At 38.4% G+C, this 21272-nt stretch overlaps 1 protein-coding gene across 2 annotated transcripts in view; it reads left to right on the forward strand.

Annotated features, from left to right (window-relative positions):
* Positions 1-20611, forward strand: part of TBC1D8B (TBC1 domain family member 8B) — a 117385-nt gene extending 96774 nt beyond the window's left edge. Inside the window, exons 19-20 of one of the 2 annotated variants that reach the window (XM_064278654.1) lie at positions 4101-4198; positions 5665-20611. In XM_064278654.1, the coding sequence (XP_064134724.1) occupies positions 4101-4198; positions 5665-6063 (497 nt within the window). In that variant the 3' untranslated portion in view covers positions 6064-20611. The remainder of the gene's footprint in view (positions 1-4100; positions 4199-5664) is intronic. The other variant, XM_003414817.4, reaches the window with a different exon arrangement.
* Positions 20612-21272: the final 661 nt, after the last annotated feature.

Here is a 21272-nt window from a genome sequence, read left to right on the forward strand (position 1 = left end):
TCATGGACATTTTTTCATGTCAGTACATTTGGATCATGTTATTTTTAATGGATGCACAGTATTGCATTTTTTGGTTGTACCATAATTTATCTCGATCAGAGATAAGATCAAGAACCGATGGTACTAAAGGAAGAAGTCTAAGCTGTACTGAAGGCATTGGTGAAAAACAAGACTCCAGGAATTGACAGAATATCAATTGAGATGTTTCAACAAACAGATGCAGTACTGGAAGCGCTCACACCCATCTATGCCAAGAAATTTGGAAGACAGCTTCCTGGCCAACTGACTGGAAGAGATCCATATTTATCCCTATTCCCAAGAAAGGTGACCCAACTGAATATGGGAATTATAGAACAATATCATTAATATCACATGCAAGCAAAATTCTGCTGAAGATCATTCAAAAATGGCTGCACCAGCATATCGACAGGGAACTGCCAGAAATTCAAGCCGGATTCAAAAGAGGACGTGGAACCAGGGATAGCATTGCTGCTGTCAGAGGGGTCCTGGCTGAAAGCAGAGACTACCAGAAGGATGTTTACCTGTGTTTTATTGATTATGCAAAGGCATTCGACTGTGTGGATCATAACAAACTATGGATAACATTGTGAAGAATGGGAATTCCAGAACAGTTAATTGTGCTCATGAGGAACCTTTACATAGATCAAGAGGCAGTTGTTTGGACAGAACAAGGGGATACTGATTGCTTTAAAGTCAGGAAAGGTGTGCGTCAGGGTTATATCCTTTCAGCATGCTTATTCAGTCTGTATGCTGAGCAAATACAGTAGTACCCCCGCTTACCCCCAGTTTCGCTTTCCACCACTTTCAGTTTCCCGCGGTCAACCTCATTCGGAAAAGATTAAATGGCAAATCCAGAAATAAACAATTCATAAGTTTTAAATTGGATGCTGTTCTGAGTAGCGTAATGAAATTTCGTGCCGTTCCACTCTGTCCCACCTGAGACATGAATCCTGTTATCTATGCTGTATACACTACATGCCTGTTAGTCACTTAGTAGCTGTCTTGGTTATCAGATCGACTGTCATGGCAGCACAGTACTAGTGTTCAAGTAACCCTTATTTTACTTAATAATAGCCCCAAAGCACAAGAGTAATGATGCTGGCATGAAGTGGAAAAGTGAAAGTTCTCAATAATAAGGAAAGGAAAAAAATCGTATGCTGAGGTTGCTAAGATCTACAGTAAGAATGAATCTTCTATCCATGAAATTGTGAAGAAGGAAGAGGAAATTTGTGCTGGTTTTGCTGTTGCACCTCAAACTGCAAAAGTTACAACCACAGTGCATGATAAGTTCTTGATTAAGATGGAAAAGGCATTAAATTTGTGGGTGGAAGACATGAACAGAAAACGTTTCAATTGACTGCAACACATTGCTCCAGAATGCGTTGAGTCTATATGAAGCCGTCAGCAAGGGATCCCCTGAAATGAGTGACACCAAGCCATTTACTGCAAGTAAGGGATGGTTACACAGATTCAAAAATAGGTTCGGACTGAAAAATAGAAAAATTGCTGGAGATGCTGCATTTGCCAATGAAGAAGCTGCTGCCACTTCCCAACAGAGTTGAAGAAGTTGGTTAAGGAGAAAGAATACCATCCAAAGCAAGCCTTCAATTGCAGTGAAACTGGGCTGTTCTGGAAGAAGATGCCCAATAGAACCTATGTTCATAAAAGTGCAAAGGAGGTGCCAAGGCATAAAACATGGAAGAACGGATTAACTCTGGTACTACATGGCAGTGCTGCAGGGCATATGACAAAGCCAGGTGTAGTGTCCAGAATGAAGAACCCACATGCTCTCAAAAACAGACATTACCTGCCTGTGTTCTGGCAATGTAATCAGAAAGTGGGGGTGGAATGGAATGGTTCCACCAGTGCTTCATCCCAGAAGTGAAAAAATACTTGGAAGAGGAAGGGTTGGAATTTAAAGCCCTGTTGATAACAGATAATGCACCTGGCCATCCCTAATCTGTTTGTTATGAAAATGTCAAGGTTGTATTTTTACCTCCAAATACAACCTCATTACTTCAGCCCCTTGACCAGGGCATCATTCAGTTTGTCAAGGCCACATACAGCTGCCTGGTATTTGATTGCACTCGATCAGCAATTGATGTGGGCCCTAATCTGGACATAGTGCAGTGCTGGAAATCTTTCACTCCTGCCGATGCAATAACATTCATCAAAGCTGCAATGGATGAATTAAAGCCAGAAACTGTAAATGCCTGCTGGAAGAACTTAGGGAATGAAGTCATGAATGATTTAAAGGATTCTGCTAATAGAGAAGTTAGCAGAATCACTCACGTAGCAAGAAAAGTCGGTGGAGAAGTATCTGCCAACCTGCTTGATGAAGAAGTGGAAGAACATATTGAAGGCCACCGAGAAGTGTTAACAAATGAGGAATTGGAAGAACTTGTTGAGTCATCGACCAAGGAAGACGAAGATGAAGAAGAAACTGAAGCAGAACCAGCAATGCGGACATTACTAAAATTTGCTGAAGTGTTTCAAATTGCACAAACATTAAAGGACAAATTTATGGAATTCGGTCCTCAGATGGAACACAGCATTAAAGTCACCTGTGTGGTTGTCGAAGGATTACAACCTCTGCAGCAACACTTTGATGAGTTAAAAAGAAAGAGACAGCAACTTCTAATTACAATGTTCTTCTTGTGATGTGAGATCATACAATGCCTATGTGATGAGGTGAAGGACATAGGCATTGTGATGTAGTGTTAGGCAACTACTGACCTTCTGATGATTCTTCAGAAGGAGGATCATCTGCCTCGGGTGATCCTGGATCATTGAGTCATGATGATGTTGATGGCTGGGGATCCTCCGTAGTTGAAGGTTTTTTACTTGGATCCACAATCCACGCCCATGGAAACAGCAGTCAGAAAACCAAACGACACATTGCATTGGGCAAATCTGCTGCAAAAGACCTCTTTAAAGTGTTAAAAAGCAAAGATATCACTTTGAGGACTAAGTTGTGCCTGACCCCAGCCATGGATTGACACAGTGGCTGCCACAACGGGCTCAAACATAGCAACAATTGTGAGGATGGTGCAGGACTGGGCAGTGGTTCGTTCTGTTGTACACAGGGTTGCTATGGGTTGGAACTGACTCGACGGCACCTAACAACAACAGCAATAATTTATGGCAATAACTAGCCCTATAATTGTACATTTAGGTTGTTGGAATTATTATTATTGCAAATGATACTGCAGCAAACATTTTTATACATACATTTTAGGATACTTTTCAAATATGTCTTTAGGACAATATAGATGCATAGAAGTGTTGGAATGCTGGGTCAAAGAGTATGCATATTTAATATTTTGATAGAGGCTGTCAAATCACTCTCCCAAAGCCTATTATATATATATATTTTTAGTAATGTTTAGTTAAAAATATTTAATTGCTGTTTAGGAAGCATTGAGTTTCTTTTGTGGTGATGGAAAATTTGGCAACATATTGGGGATGGTTGCACAGCAAAATTAATGTAGTTGATGTCACTAAATTGTACCTGTGAAAAACTTTAAATTGGCAAATGTTGTATTACATGTATTTTTACAACAATAAAAAAATAGTAGAAAAGAAAGAATTAATTGCTGAGGATCTATTTAAATATTATAAATTTCCCAGGTTGTTCAATATTTCTACCCAGTTTTCCAAGGGATCCTAAAAAATTATTAGTAAATCGACACCTATAGCATCTTGATTTAATTCTTTTAAGGAACGAGTGAGTAAGTAATGTTTTGAGTTTTTGGAAAAGAGTCACTGTAGACCACTGTGGTATCTGCATATTAAGAACGTAATATACGAACTGCTTTAACTTAGTACTATGCATGAGAATGTCTATATGAAATTTGCATTGTCAAGCCGTGCTGTACTGTTTTAGTTGAAGTGAAGATAAAGTATTCTAGGAGCCAATGGGTGAAATAAAAGGTAAATCTGGGTTATTGACTAGGTAAAAAAAAAAAAAAAAGGACTTATATCTCAGTGAAATTTATCTCAGTCCTAATTATTCTTTTGAGATTTTGGAAAATGTAGTGGGCTGTTTATTATGAAATGGTTTTATTCCCTTCATTTAGGCAAAGGAAAGGTTGATATTCAAACATATCTAAATCAATGGCAAGAGGAGCTTTTCAAAAAAGAAGAAAACATTAAGAATTTACCAAGAATGAATCAGGTATAGTATTTTCAAAGAGAAAATTCTAGGTTCCCAGTTTTTGTATGAATTTGGGTGTATGCAACTCTAAAGTAGCTAACGTGCTATTATGAAAATAGTTAAATAGTCTGTCTGTTATCTCTGTAACTTTCAGATGATCCCAGAAGAGCGGGAGCAAATTTTTATATATATTTTTATCTTAAACACTTAAATACATTTTAGTGTTTCGGTATAATTCATCTGTTATGAACATTTGTACCTGTAGAAAAGATGTACAATAACATATGTTTCAATGCCTTCTCTTCCAGCTTTATTGGAAATGTTCATTCATTCAGTAAATATTTTTAGTGTCTACTAGTTGCCAAGCCCAAAGCTAGCTACTTGGAATACAAAATTACTAAAATAGGTCCAGCCCTGGTTCCTAATGAGCTTGTACTTGAACTTGCTCAGGCAATACTAATGACTACTATTGACAGAATTCTAAATTCGTCTCTTTCTTACACACTATCCAGTCAGAATATATATATATATATTTTTAATTAAAATCTGATTGGCAGAGATACTGAGGATCTCTGAAACTCTACCAAAATCAGAAGTACCAAGAACTTAGTATTTCTCAATGACTAGATAATTTGACAGTTGACTAAGTACTTTTTAAAATGAGTGAATATGATATATTTATTTCTAGATTATTATGAATGAAAAACACTACAGCCTAAGGAAGAAAGGGAAAAAAAGTTAAAAGTTTGTTACAATGTAGTTTTTATAAAGTATATCCTTTATATTTGTTGTTTATTTACAGGTAAACTTTTCTGATAGGATGATTGACTTATTAGGACTCTTTTGTGTTAGAATCACTTTTTTAAATTGAGAAAGTGTCACACAAGCATCTTGCAGAAATGTCTGCAGATTATCTAAGGGCAATCAGCAGACAAGCCAGGTTACATCTTCACTTGGGCCCAACCTCAGCCTTTAAAAAGGAACATGCCCAAATGGGCTCCTTAGATCTAGCTTGCACTGTTAGATAAGTCACAAAAGTCTCTCTTCCCTTTAAGGAGTCCTAGCTGAACTGCCTTCTTCAAACCCTTTGTGAAGATTAGGTGGAAATCATTCTTCATCCTTTGGATAAGTTTGGTTAATGAATGAATGATTTACATGTAGGGAAATATGGGAATGTGCCTAATTAAAAGTACCACTTAACACTGAAGTAATGCTGGCAGGTAAACTGTCCAGGAATTTGTCATACTGTGTATACTGTGCTAGTATTAGACAATCAATGAGAGGACTTACATGAAATTTTCTTCTGCATCTCATGCCCATATTTCTAAAACTAAGATATAGTTTGGGATTAATCGTCAATTCTTATGGCTTCTAGGGTGAAGATTATATGGTACAGATCCTATATAGGAGACTATGCACTTCTAAGTTCTCTTTATATTTGCTACAGCTAATACTCAAATGTGTTATTTCCAACTTATGTCTTCTAGTCACAATTTATTCAGTTTTCAAAAACTCTATATAACTTATTCCATGGAGACCCTGAAGAAGAGTCATTATATCAGGCCATTGCTGTTGTAACCAGCCTTTTACTCAAGATGGAAGAAGTTGGAAGGAAACTACATAGCCCTATGTCATCAGCCAAAGGATTCTCTGGGACTGTCTGTGCTTCTCGAGGACCCAGTGAGGGGACAACAGAGAACCACTTGCGGGAGAAAGATCCCTCCTCTCCCAAGCAAGAACCTCAGTGGTCATTTGCATTTGAACAAATTCTTGCATCTTTGTTGAATGAACCTGCATTGGTGAAGTTTTTTGAGAAACCCGTAGATGTAAAACCCAGGCTAGAAAATGCAAAAACCTCTCAGTTAAGGTCTAGAACCAAGATATAAATCTCTTAACAGGAATGGTCTATCATAAAAACAAGTTTAATCAAGATTCCTGAAGCTATCAGCTTAATTCCTGGGAGTATGGCTCAGGAATTTAGCTTTGTCTTGTTACCAGTGTGTTTGAAGGCAAATATGTATATATATTCTGAAGCACAATGATTCTTTCCTTTGTGGTGATCTAAAATTTTGATATTCTCAAATACAAAAGTTCTTTTTATATTTCACAAGATGTATGATGTCAGGGGAATATGCTAAATGTTACCACCAGAGGGCACTACCTTATCACTTTTAGTAAGGAAATTACTAGATTTGTGCTGCCTTTTACATATAAATTAGTGATGATTTTCACAAGATGGTGTTGTGTTTGAGTATTAGTGATGGTGTATGTCATATAGATAAATCCTACTTTCCAAATTGTCTCAGATCTATGAGAATGCTTTAGAAATCTGGGCTTTGAAACCTATATATAGCCTTATTTACCTGGAAGATTACCCTTTGGAGGCCCTATTTTCAGGTCATCTAACTGAAATATTGTTAATGTTTAAATCTCACTCTGTCTTCTGATAATTTTTTTTAGTAGCTTCTGCATTCTCCCTACCTGAGAGGTTCAGAAGCTGCTGACTTCCACTTCTGTCTCTGTTACTGATTTAAAAAAAAAATCAAGAACTCTAAACTCTGGGCTGATATAAGGAAAAATAATATTGGATGGAGTTTAAGCCTTTTCAGGAGGGTTAAGAAACAGTTTCATTAGCTCTGTATATCTCTCATTAGACTGAGAAATTACTTGAAATTCTTCTGAGCATTCCTTTTTATGGCACTTGTCTCAGAGTAGCTTGGGACTGCTTTTGTTCTAGCTTTAAATATTGGATTTTCAACACTCATGTTTTAAGTTACATAAAGAACAGTTACACTAAGACTGGATTATTGTATTAGTTTGGCAAGTTCATAAAGTATACTTGTGTAAAGTGATTGTCAAGGTAATGTATAGAATTGCCAGCATCTAGCTAAAAAGTTTTGACTATCTGATTTAGATATGTAATCTCTGTGTACTTTATGCTGCTTGTAGCTCATATTCAGTCATTACAATGAAAGTCCACTTAGAGATAGTGGGCTTTGTTAGCATTTAAAAAACAAACAAACAAGCAATCCATACCTATCCTATCTTCCCTTCTGTCTCTGACAAGAGCCATTTATTAATCAATTAATTTAAGAAATTGAGGGGAAACTCATCCATTGGAATTATCTTTCTTCACAAAAAACTTTGGTTTTAAGCCCTTTGACTTTTCTAAATGTGAAACAATGAAAGGGCAAACATCCTTCAGAGTGACCCCAGAAGTCTCCCTTCCTGGGAAGGAATCTGTACAGTCAACCTTTGACGAAGAGTCCACTGTGAACAAGGCCTAATACAGAAGGTTTCATCACCATAGAATATATTTTTTCAGACAGTTTCAGGAATTTTCAAGTTGACCCTCTGAGAATTTCATAAATTGGGCATGGCCAAACACTTATTTAGTAGTGTCTTTAAAATGATACGGTCAACCTTGTCCTTTCAAGGAAATTACCACTTAAAGAGATAGCTGGTACATAAACATCTATTTCTCAGAAGTAATCTGCTGAAACATCTAAATCTTAGAACTTAGTCAATAGTTTATATGAAAAGTATCACATAAAAATCTTGATCTACTATTATGCAATGATCCTTAAATTATACTACAGTAGCTCCAGAAAGACACAAAGCTGTATGTTTATATACAAAGGCACTATTGTACACACTTCGTTGAATATTTTATGAATTGTATTTACCAAAAAAAACCCAATTTCTTAAGAACATATGTTATTAATATTTGATATTATTTTAAAGTCAGACTATTGAAAATTACCAAATATTGTATTTTAGCCTAGATTAATTAAAATTTAATATGTAAAGACATTTTATGAATTGCAAAAAGATTATAAATGCAAGTTAAAAAGACAACTTTATTTTCTGAGTCTACAGGAGAAACAAGCTAAACACATAGTTTTATAGCTACTGCTTGCTAAACAAAATGAGTTCTTAATATTAAAAATCTTATGTAGTTGTGTCATACTGAACCAGTGCATTATAACTTATACATTAAATTAAATATGTTATAAGGTGGATTTACCTGTGTTTATAAAAATAAATATTGTAAATCTATTATAGACGAAAAATCATTTACTTAAATAATATTATTTACTGTGATGTATTTTTTCTTTACGTTTAACTCAGATACCAGTTGAGGACTTCCCTCCTGTATCAGCTAGGGTTCAGTTGCAGAGAACAGAATTCACTCTACTTAGTTTTGGCAAGAAAGGATTTATTCCTGCACGCTAAAAGCCTTGGTGTCCCTGGGTAGTACAAATGGATCACACACTCAGCTGCTAACTGAAAGATTAGAGGTTCGAGTCCACCTAGAGGCACCTTGGAAGAAAGACCTGGAGAAATCTACCTCTGAAAAATCAGCCATTGAGAAACCTATGGAGCACAGTACTATTCTGACACACGTGGGCTCACCGTGAATCAGAATAGACTCACTGACACCTGGTTTAGTTTAGTTTTTTTTTTTTCCTAATGAAAGAATTACAGAATTATCAGGGGTGGGGGCTGACTCAAAATTGACCTTTCAAGAACAACTTCCAAACCATAGCACAGAACCAGGCCACCAAAGGAGCTGCTAACTCTTCTATAATCAGAAAGCTACTATGTATTTCATAATGAGAAACCAGTGCTATTGCTGCTACCTCTAGAACATGCTCTGCCTGCTGTGATTTACACATTTACAACAGCAAAATAGCAGCCCTGCAGCCTGCCTCTCACCACTCACAAGCTAATGACTAAATTGCAATAGAACCAAGTTTACCAGCAGATGCGGCAGAATAATAGCCTGCACCTCCCTTCTGCCGTTTAAGTTTCACGTGAGTGCATCCGATTAGCCTATAATATATATAGAATCATAGTTGCAGGGGAATCTGGGAAATGTCTTTTTAGCCACTGCAGTACAGGAAGGCACAGAGTTTGGAATGGACATTGAGCACTGTATTCTTTTTCTCTTGTGTAACAAATTACCTCACACTTGTTAGTTGCTGTCGAGTCGATTCTGACTCATAGTGACCCCATGTGTGTAGAGTAGAACTGCTCCATAGAGTTTTCATGGCAGTGTGTCCTTTCAGAAGCAGATCACCAGGACTATCTTCTCAGGTTCCTCTGGGTGTGTTCAAACCACCAACCTTTCAGCTAGCAGTCATTCGCTTAAACACCCAGGGACTCCAGATTAAAATAGCATGCATTTATTATAGTTTCTGTGAGTTAGGAGTCTGGCCTTGGCTTAGCTGGGTCCTCTTGTTGTTGTTAGGTGCCATCAAGTCGGTTCCAGCTCACAGTGACCCTATGTACAACAGAATGAAACACTGTCCAATTCTTTACCACCCTCAGATTCGTTATGCTTGAGCCCACTGTTGCAGCCACTGTGTCAATCTGTCTCGTTGAGGATCTTCCTCTTTTTCACTGACCCTCTACCTTACCAAGCATGATGTCCTTCTCCAGGGACTGGTCCCTTCTGATAACATGTCCAAAGTGTGTGAGTTGAAATCTCGCCACCTTGCTTCTAAGAAGCATTCTGGCTGTACCTCTTCCAAGACAGATTTGTTCAGTCTTTTGGCAGTCCATGGTTTATTCAATATTCTTCGCCAGCACCTCAGTTCAAATGCTTCAATACTTCTTTGGTCTTCCTTATTCATTGTCCAGCTTTCACAAGCATATGAGGCGATTGAAAACACCATGGCTTGGGTCAGGCGCGCCTTAGTCCTTAAAGTGACATCTTTGCTTTTTAACACTCTAAAGAGGTGTATTGCAGCACATTTGCCCAATGCAATACATGGTTTGATTTCTTGACTGCTGCTTCCATGGGCATTGATTGTGGATCCAGGTAAAATGAAATTCTTGACAACTTCAGTCTTTCCTCCGTTTATCGTGATGTGGTTTATTGGTCCAGTTGTGAAGATTCTGGTTTTCTTTATGTTAAGGTGTAATCCATACTGAAAGCTGTAGTCTTTGATCCGTAAGTGCTTCAAGGCCTCTTCACTTTCAGCAAGCAAGGTTGTGTCATCTGCATATTGCAGATTGCCAGGGAGTCTCCAGTCCTGATTCCTCATTATTCTTCATAGAGTCCAGCTTCTTGGATTATTTGCTCAGCATACAGATTGAATGGGTATAGTGAGAAGATACAACCCTGACACACACCTTTCCTGACTTTAAACCACGCAGTATCCCCTTGTTCTGTTCGAATGACTGCCTCTTGGTCTAAGTACAGGTTCCTCATGAGCACAATTAAGTGTTCTGAAATTCCCCTTCTTTGTAATGTTATCCATAATTTATTATGATCCATGTAGTCAAATGCCTTTGCATAGTCAATAAAACACACAGGTAAACACTTCTGGTACTCTCTGCTTTCAGCATGATCCATCCAGCAATGATATTCCTTGTTCCATGTCCTTTTCTTCAAATCCTGCTTGAATTTCTGGCAGTTCCTTGCCGATGTACTGCTACAACCGGTTTTGAATGATCTTCAGCAAAATTTTACTTGTGTGTGATATTAATGATATTGTTTGATAATTTCCTCATTCAGTTGGATCACCTTTCTTGGGAATAGGCATAATTATGGATCTCTTCCAATCAGTTGGCCAGGTAGCTGTCTTCCAAATTTCTTGGTATAGATGAGTGAGCGCTTCCAGTACTGCACCCATTTGTTGAAACATCTCAGTTGGTATTCTGTCAATTCCCGGAGCCTTGTTTTTCGTCAATACCTTCAGTGCAGCTTGGACCTCTGTCTTCAGTACCATTAGTTCCTGATCATATGCTACCTCCTGAAATGGTTGAACATGGACCAATTCTTTTTGGTGTAGTGACTCGGTATTGCTTGCATCTTCTTTTGATTCTTCTTGCGTCTTTTAATATTTTCCCTGTAGAATCCTTCAGTACTACAACTCAAGGCCTGAATTTTCTCTTCAGTTCTTTCAGCTTGAGAAATTCCGAGTGTGTTCTTCTAACTTTTGGTTTTCTAACTCTAGGTCTTTGGACATTTCGTTATAATACTTTGTCTTCCCGAGCCACCCTTTGAAATCTGTTCTGCTCATTTACTTCATCATTTCTTCCTTTCACTTTAGCTGCTCTACATTCAAGAGTAAGTTTCAGAGTCTCTTCTGACATCAATTTTCGTCTTTTTTTCTTTCCTGTCTTTTTAATGAATTCTTACTTCATATATGATGTCCGTGATGTCATTCCACAGCTCGTCTGGTCTTTGGTCACTAGTGTTCAGTGTGTCAAATCTGTTCTCGAGATGGTCTCTAAATTCAGGTGGGACTATACTCAAGGTCATACTTTGGCTTTTGTGGACTTGTTCTAATTTTCTTCATCTTCAACTTGAATTTGCATATGAGCAATTGATGGTCTGTTCCACAGTCATCCCCTGGCCTTGTTCTGACTGACGATATGGAGCTTTTCCATCATCCCTTTCCACAGTAGTCGATTTAATTCCTGTGTATTCCATCTGACGAGGTCCAATTGTAAAGTTGCTGTTTATGTTGGTGAAAAAAGGTATTTGCAATGAAGAAGTAATTGACCTTACAAAATTCTGTCATGCAATCTCCAGCATCGTTTCTGTCACCAAGGCCATATTTTCTGACTACCAATCCTTCTTTGTTTCCAGCTTTCGCATTCCAATCACCAGTAATTACCAACGCATCGTGATTGCATGTTTGACCAATTTCAGTCTGCAGAAGTTGGTAAATATCTTCAGTTTCTTCATACTTGGCCTTAGTGGTTGGTGCGTAAATTTGAATAATTATTGTATACACTGGTCTTCCTTGTAGGCGTGTGGGTATTATCCTATCACTGACAGTGTTGTACTTCAGGATACATCTTGAAATGTTCTTTTTGACAACGAACACGACACCATTCCTTTTCAGTTGGTCATTCTCGGCACAGTAGACCATATGATTGTCTAATTCAAAATGGCCAGTACCAGTCCATTTCAGCTTACTAATGCCCAGGGTATCGATGTTTATGCCTTCCGTTTCATTTTTGACGACTTCCAATTTTTCTAGATTCATACTTCATACATTCCACTTATTAATGGATGTTTGCAGTTGTTTCTTCTTAGGGTCTCACAAGGCTGCAATCACGGTGTCAGGCTAGTTCTCATCTAGAGGCTCAACTAGGAAAGAATCCACTTCCAACCCACTCAAGCTGTTGGAAGAATTCATTTCCTTGTAGTTGTAGGACTGAGGGCCCCAGATTCTTGCTGCTTGTCGACTGGAGGCCGCCCTCAGCTCCTAGAGGCTGCCAGTAGTTCCCTTGCCACATGGGCTTCCCCCAAATGACCACTTACTTCAAGCCAGTATGGTGAATCTCTAGAGTGAGTCTGCTAGCTGGACGATGCCTTATATAATGTAGCATAATCACAGTAGTGACATCCCTTCCCATTCTGTTAGTTAGAAGTAAGTCACAGGTCTCACCCACGCTGGAGAGGAACAAAGGTATACACTCCAGGAGATGGGAGGGGAGGGGCACTTTAGAGTCTTAATGTTTGTTCACCACAAGCAACAACCTGTGCTATCCACCTCTTTTACAATACAATACACCCTTCTTCCTATACTTCTGAATGGCAACTAGTAGCAACAACAGCTGCTCCTGCCTATCTTAATGCAAATCTCCCTCCAAAACCAAAAAACCAAACCCATTGCCATCAAGTCAATTCTGACTCATAGCGACCCTGTAGGACAGAGTAGAAGTGCCCCATAGGGTTGCCAAGACTGTAACCTTTATGGAAGCAGACTGCCACAGCTTTCTCCCACAGAGTGGCTGGTGGGTTCCAACTGCTGGCCGACCTTTCGGTTAGCAGCTGAGCATTTAAACACTGCACCACCAGGGCCCCTAAATCTCCCTCATACAAACAAAATGCATTGTTCTCCCTTAAGGGAAGATCCGTCACTTACTTAGATCCATCTGTGGGTGATATTCACTTCTCCTAATTCAGTCACAATCCCATCTTGATATCCTGTAATATGTGGAGTAAATTATAAATTTAATCACCACCAACTCACCTTATATAAAACAGTAGAGGCATGGTAGGGCAACAAATTGGTTATCTATAAATATGTACTTAAAAGAACCGTGGCAGTGGTTAAGAGCTCCATTGCTAACCAAAAGGTCAGCAGTTCGAGTCCACCAGCCACTCCTTGGAAACACTATGCAGGCAGCTCTGCTCTGTCCTGTAGGATCGCTATGAGTCAGAATTGACTTGACGGCAACGGGTTTGGGTTTGGTTTATGTACTTAAAAAAAGAAAGGGAGAAACCTTTGGTAGCTACTACAGTCCTCATTTCTGCAACTGGTCATGAGGCCATAGTTGTGTTTTTTGTTTGTTTTTTAATTACCATACAATACACTTAACTTTTTTGGTATAAACTTCCATGAGTTTTAACAGATATATATTCATGTTATCGTCGTCACAGTTAGAATACAGAACTGTTCCACCATCCCTCAAAAAAGTCCGCCCCCCTTGCCATCCCCTTATAGTCACACTCTCCTCCAACCCCTGACCTCAGGCAATCACTGATCAGTTCTTTATAGTTCTGACTTTCTGAGAGTGTCATGTAACTGGAATCATACGGTATGTGACTGTTTGAGACTGGCTTCTTTTACCCAGCACAACACCTCTGAAATTCACCCGAGTTGTTTTGTGTTAGTTCCTTTTTATTGCAGAATAGTGTTCCGTTATACACATGTACCACTGTTTATTTATTCACCCACTGAAGTACATTTGGTTGTTTCCAGGTTTTGTCGATTATAAATAGAGCTGCTATAAACATTCATATACAGGTTTTTGTGTGAACTTAAGTTTTCTTTTCCCTGGGTTAAGTACCCAGCTGTGGGATTGCTAGTTCATATGGTGCGTGCACGTTTAAATTTGTAAGACACTGCCAAAGCATTTTCCAAAGTGGTTGTACCATTTTAAATGTCAACCACCAATGTATGAGAGTTTCACTTGTTCCACATCATCTCCAGCAATTGATATTGTCAGGATTTTATTTTTTGTTGTTGTGTTTGCCTTCTAATAGGTACACAGTGGTATCTCACTGTGCTTTTAATTTGCGTTTCCCCTAATAACCAATGGGAGTTTGGAGGTGGTTAATGTATTCAGTTGCTAACCAAAAGTTTGGCAGTTGGAGTCCACTCAGAGGCATCTTGGAAGAAAGGCCTGGTGATCTACTTCCAAAAAACCAGTCATTGAAAACCCTATGGAGCACAGTTCAACTGTGACACACGTGGAGTCACAATGAGTTGGAACTGACTCCACAACAACTGCTTCGGCTAATAGCTAATAATGTTGAACATCTTTTCATGTGCTTTTTTGTCATCCCTATATCCTCTTTGGTCAAGTGTCCAAGTCTTTTGTCCATTTTTTAAATGCGTTGTTTGTTTTCTAAGTGATAAATTTTGAGATTTCCTTATGTATTCTGAATATGTTCTTTTTTTTTTCATTGTATTATCAGTGTTTTTCAGAAAGCAGAAGTTTTTTATTTTGATGAAGTCCAATTTATCATTTTCTTTTATGGGTCATGTCTAAGAAATCTTTGCTTAAGTTGGGTCACAAAGATATTCCCCAGTATTTTCTTCTAAATATTTTATAGTTTTAGGTTTCATCATCTTGAGTTAATTTTTGTGTAAGGTGTGAGGTTTAGGTAGAGATTCATATTTTTATGTATGGATGTCCAAATATTCTCATACCATTTGCCGAAAAGACTATCCTTTCTCCATTGAATTGCTTTTGTACTTTCTTTGAAAATCAAATGGCCTTATTCATGGGGGTCTGTTTTTAAATTATTCTGTTCCAATGATTTATGTGTCTACATCTTTACCGATACAACGTTGTCATGATTACTGTAGCTTTATAGTAAGTCTCAGAATCAAGTTTGTTATTTTCCAATTTTGTTTTCCTTCTTCTAGTACCTTTGCCTTTCCCTATAAATTTCAGAATCAGTATATATCTGAAAAAAAAAAAAAACACCAACAAAAACTCTCCTGGGTTTTCAACGGGAATTGTGTTAAAAGTATAGATCAATTTGGAGAGAATTATCATCTTTACTATGTTGAGTCTTCCAATCTATGTGCACAGTACATCTCTCCATTTATTTAGGTTTTATATGTATATATCAGTGTTTTGTAGTCTCTATGATACAGATCCTGTACATGTTTTGTTGATACTTAAAGATTGCATTTTCTCGAGCTATCGTTAGTGGTATCTTTTTTTAAATTAAGTTTCCAGTTGTACATTGCTTGTGTAAAAAAATAGGTTGCATTTTGTTTCTTGACCTTATATTTTGTGACCTTGCTAAACTCATTTAGCTAGTTTTTTGTTTTGTGGATTTTTTGGGGGGGCAGAGGGGAATTTGATTTTTTTTTTAGATTCCTTAGGATTTTCTACATAGACAACCATGTCATCAGTGAATGGGGACAGTTTTAGTTCTTCTTTTCCAATCTGTATGCCTTTTTTTTTTCATTGTCTTCCCTTGTTGCTTGTGCTTTTGATGTCATGTCTAAGAATTTATTGTCAAAAACAAAATCTTGAAGCTTTACCCTATGTTTTGTCCTAAGAGTTTTATGGGTTTAGTGCTTATATTTAGATCATTGATCCATTTTGAGTTAATTTTGTATATGGTGTGAGGTATAGGTCCAGGTTTATTCCACTTCATTTCACTTGTCCCGGCATCATTTGTTTTTGTTTTTTTAAATAATATTTTAAATTTAATATTTTTTGGTGAAAGTTTATGCTGCAAGTTAGGTTCCCATTTGACAATTTCCACACAAACTGTTCAGTGACAGTAGTTACATTTATCATGGTGTGGCAAAATTCTCTTCAATTGTGTTCAGTTTGTTCTCTTTCCAGTACTCTGGTTTCCCTGTACCCTTATCTTCTTATCTTTGCGTTTGAGTAAATGTTGACTTTTTGGTCTCATGCTGATGGTTTTTAAGTAGGACACCAATCTTATGGGTAATATCCTTATTTTGTGTGCTTCTCTGCTATTTCACTAAATGGTGATCTCAGGAGATAGGCTCAGTTCTAGGTTTAAAGCATGTCTCAGGGGTGATAGTCTCAGGGAATCCTCTGTTCTTTGCTGTCCCAGTTTGTCTTACAGTTGTGTAAACTCAATCTACAAAATTAATTTACAACTTAAGCCAATCTCTTTTGAGATATAAAGGAGAGAAGCAGGCAGAGAGACATGGGGACCTCATAACACTATGGAAGTAGTGCCAGGAGAAGAGCGCGTCCAAAGGATGGGGTCCCTGTGCTGAGAAGCTCCTAGTCCAGGGAAGATTGGTGACAAGATCTTCCTCCAGAATCGACAGAGAGAGAAAGCCTTCCCTTAGAGCTGGTACTTTGAATTTGGACTTCTAGCCTCCCAGTCTGTGAGAGAATAAATTTCTCTTTGTTAAAGCCATCCACTCATGATATTTCTGTTATAGCAGCACTAGATGACTAAGACATAATGTCACCAATTTTATTTCTTAATTTGGTTATATGCCTCTTCCGTTTTTTTTCTTTTGTCAGTCTAGCCAGTGGTTTGTCTATTTTATTGATCCTTTCAAAGAACCAACTTCTGGCTTTGTTCATTCTTTCAATTGTTTTTCTGTTTTCAGTTTTGTTTATTTCTGCCCTGATCTTTATTATTTCTTTTTTTCTGGTAGCATATGGCCTCTTTTGCTCTTCCTTTTCTATTTGTTTGAGTTGTTGGTTTAAGTTAATGATTTTGAATCTTTCTTTTTTAATGTAGGCATTTATTTCTAGAAATTTCCCTCGAGTACTGCTTTTGCTGTGTCACAAAAGTTTTTATATGTTGTGTTTTCATTTTCACTTGATTCTAGGAATTTTTTATTTCACCTTTAATTTCTTCTATGACCCAATAGCTTTTTAGTAGTATATTATTCAGTTTCCATGTATTTATTCTTTTTATTTTTTTGAATTTATTCTTTTTTCCTGTTATGGTCAGAGAAGATTAAAATCATACAAAGCATCTTCTCTCTATGTCTTCCCTCACTGTTGCCATTGCACAGGTACTCCCATGGTGTCCTGCTGTGGGTTGTTTCCTGTACAGCCTGTCAGTCTGAAGTATTCTCCTCACCCAGCTACCCTTGCAATTCCTCCCAGTCCTAGTGCCCATCTGTCTTGGGCCTTAGCGAGATTCAACCGCACTCTCACACATCACCACAATCTCTCTTCACCCCATCCCAATTGTGTGGCCCATGTACTCCCACAGCCAATTTGTGCTGCCTTAAAAAAATCGGGCTAGTGCTTCCTCAGATTATCTCCTTTCCTGTGTTTCCTCTTTGGGGTGTTACCCAGCCCCCTCCCAAAATGGCTGCAATGAGCGAACACTCCCAGCATTAGCGGGTAGGATCTCCTGGCTTTTGTGCCAACCCCGTTCCTACTTTCCCCTGCTTCTGGACTCATCCCGACTCTCCAATACCTCAGCTGCTGTCCAGAGTTCTGAGATCTCAGTCTGTGCTTGTTTTTATCTGTGAGTTAGTTGCCAGGGAAGTAAATGGGAGCATCCACTCACTTTGCCATCTTGCTCCGTCTCCTCCTAGCGTCATTTGTTGAAGACACAAATACCCAATTAGAAAATGGGCAAAGGACATGAATAGACATTTCTCCAAAGAAGATATACAAATGACCAACAAGCACATGAAAATATGCTTGTCATTAGTCATTGTTGTTGGGTGCCATCGAATTGGTTCCAACTCATAGCGACCCCATGCACAACAGAACGAAACGCTGCCCGGTCCTGAGCCATCCTTACAATCGTTGTTATGCTTGAGCTCATTGTTGCAGCCACTGTGTCAATCCACCTCGTTGAGGGTCTTCTTTTCCGTTGACCCTGCACTTTGCCAAGCATGATGTCCTTCTCCAGGGCCTGATCCCTCCTGACAACATGTCCAAATTACATAAGATGCAGTCTCACCATCCTCGCTTCTAAGGAGCATTCTGGTTGTACTTGTTCCAAGACCGATTTGTGTCTGTCAGTTTGTCATACTACGGGGGCTTGCATGTTGCTTGATGCTGGAAGCTATGCCACCGGTATTCAGATACCAGCAGGGTCACCCATGGAGGACAGGTTTCAGCTGAGCTTCCAGACTAAGACAGACTAGGAAGAAGGGCCCGGCAGTCTACTGAAAAGTGTTAGCCAGTGAAAACCTTAACCATTAGTCATTAGGGAAGTGCAAATCAAAACCACAATGAGGTATCACTTCACACCAACTAGGATGGCTATGGTTTTAAAAACCCCAAAACAACAGGTGTTGATGAGAATGTGGAGAAATTAGAGCCCTTGTGCATTGCTGCTGGGAATGTAAACTAGTGCAGCCACTGTGGAAAACGTTCTACTGGCTCCTCAAAAAGCTAAACATAGAATTACCACACAACCCAGCAATTCCACTTCTAGGTTTATACCCAAAAGACATGAAAGTGGAGACTCAAACCAAGACTTGTACACCAGTGTTCATTGCAACATTATTCCACAACAGCCAAAAGGTGGAACAACTCCAGTGTCCATCAACAGATGAAAGGATAACTAAAATGTGGTATATACATATGTCTTAGTTATCTAGTGCTGCTGTAACAGAAGTACCACAAGCGGATGGCTTTAACAAAGAGAAGTTTATTTTCTCATAGTAAAGTAGACTAAAAGTCCAAATTCACAGTGTTAGCTCCAGGAGAAGGCTTTCTCTCTCTGCCCACTTTCTCATCAATCCTACCCCAGACTTGGAGCTTCTCTGCGCAGGAACCCCAGGTCCAAAGGACGTGCTCTGCTCCTGGCACTGCTTTCTTGGTGGTGTGAGGTACCCCTGTCTCTCTGCTCACTCCTGTCTTTTATGTCTCAAGAGATTGCCTCAAGATACAATCCAGTCTTGTAGGTTGAGTCCTGCCTCACTAACACAACTGCTGCCCATCCTCCCACATTAACATCATAGAGGCAGGATTTACAACATATAGGAAAATCACACAATACCTGGAATCATGGCCCAGCCCAATTGAGGCACACATTTTGGGGGGACATAATTCAATCCATGACAACTTACAATGAACTATTATTCAGTCATCATGAGGAATGAAGTTCTGATACATGCTATAGCATGGATGAACCTTGAAAACATTAATGAAAATAAGTAAGACACAAAAGGAGAAATATTGTATGATCCCACTTATATGAAATCTATAGAATAAGCTGATGCATTGCTGTTGTTAGGTGCCATCGAGTCGGATCCAGCTCTTAGTGACCCTATGCACAACAGAACGAAACACATAGAGACAAAAATTTATTGGAGGTCCTAGGGGCTGGGGGGAGGAGAGAATGAGAAGTTATTTATTAAAGAGTACTGAGTTTCTATTTTGGATGATAAAAAACTCTTGGAAGTAGACAGAGGTAATGGTTGTACAACGTGGTGAATGTAATTATGTTACTGAACTGAATGGTTAAAATGATAAAATTTTTGTTACATATATTTTGACATGATAAATTTTTTTTTAAATCAATTAGTCATATTTGTGTGGGTTTCTTCACCTTTGTTTTTGAAAAATTTTTTTTTACTGAATACCAAATTTGGGATTGCTTCCCCTCCCCCCCCCAAATTTGACAAGATCATCCCATTGTCTCCTGGCTCCTATTGGTGCTATTAAGCTGTCAGTTTCATTGTTGTTCTTTTGAGATTAATCTTGTTTTCCCCCTTAACTTAAAAAAAAAAGTCTGAAAAACAATATAAACCCTTACAGGCACATTTGGAAAATACAGACAATAAAATGAAATCATATATAATGCTACCACCCTAACACAACCACTGCCTTGCACTTTTGCATTCTATTTTCTGTATTTTTTAATTTTAATAATTTTAATCCTGTGTTTCTCTCTTTGTAATCCTAGTCTCTTCTATCTGGTTTCAGCTGTGGTATCTCCAACTGCACGTGATTGTCTTGAATTCACAAAAATAAATACAAGAAAGCATTGCAAACATCTGCATTTCAAATTATTACCTTCTGTAAGAACAGATTCCTATTAACTTCTCATGTGTCCATTTATGGTTTTGTGTATGTATAAGGAGTGGAAAGGTATACCAAAAATATATAACACATTACACAAAGACCAGTATCTCCACCCTTCCCTTTCTTAAAAAAGAAAAGAAATAGAAACTCTCCTACCTTTGACCATTTTTATTTTTATTCCCATGACTCTGCATTCATTTTACTTTTTATGTTTCAGGAAATGTTTTGGTCAGTTGGAATTTCTCATACCATTTTTAGTGTTGTTCTTGTGGCTGTGGTAATTCTCTTATGAACTTAGATAAAAATTTGAAAACTTCCCAAGGCCTTTTTGGAGTTTAAGTAGTATGACTCTTTGAAGCGGTTTTCAGGAGAAAAAAAATCCCTTTTCTTAATATGCCGAATGCAGTCTGAGTGGCATAATATGATCATTTCACTCAAATGTGCAGGCAACCTAGCTTTGGAGAAATAACATGAACTGCAGATTTTGTAAGCCATTGCCAGTGGCAGCCGGCAAATGTCACTAACAGCAATCAACGCAAAGCTGCTACTCACATATCCACAGCTACACATGCACAGCCTCTTGGACAGCTTCCCCAAGTTGATTAGGAAATGGGGTGTTCAGAAAGGGTGGGCAGAGGAAGAAAAATTGCAACATTTCAACTACCTCTAGGAGTGAAGCTATGAGCTTTAGCTTTTCTGGCAATTGACACGAATGGCTTTTCTGCCAGTTCTCTAAGGGCTTCTCCCAGAAATTTCTGGGCCTTACGTCTACATTTTGAAAGGCAGACTGTTATGCTGAAGTTCCTTTCATGGCACTTATTAAAATACAACTTTGTATAACATTTTCCCATTTCAGGGTGTTTTCCTCACATAGCTGTCAATTTGAAGCTCATTGCCAACAGACCTATGTGGTTGATAGGCTAGGGTGTCCTCACTTTAGAGATCAGGAAACTAAGTGACTTGTCCAAGATAATAAATGACAGAACCTGAACAAGTATCTGAGTCAATTCTCCTGATGCCCGATGCTCTTTCCTTCCCACCACACGGCTCCCATCTCAGAAGGTATTAAATATCCATTAAAGGAATTGGCTAAGGTTAC

The sequence above is a fragment of the Loxodonta africana genome, chromosome X, assembly GCF_030014295.1.
Source record: "Loxodonta africana isolate mLoxAfr1 chromosome X, mLoxAfr1.hap2, whole genome shotgun sequence".
Taxonomy (NCBI): domain Eukaryota; kingdom Metazoa; phylum Chordata; class Mammalia; order Proboscidea; family Elephantidae; genus Loxodonta; species Loxodonta africana.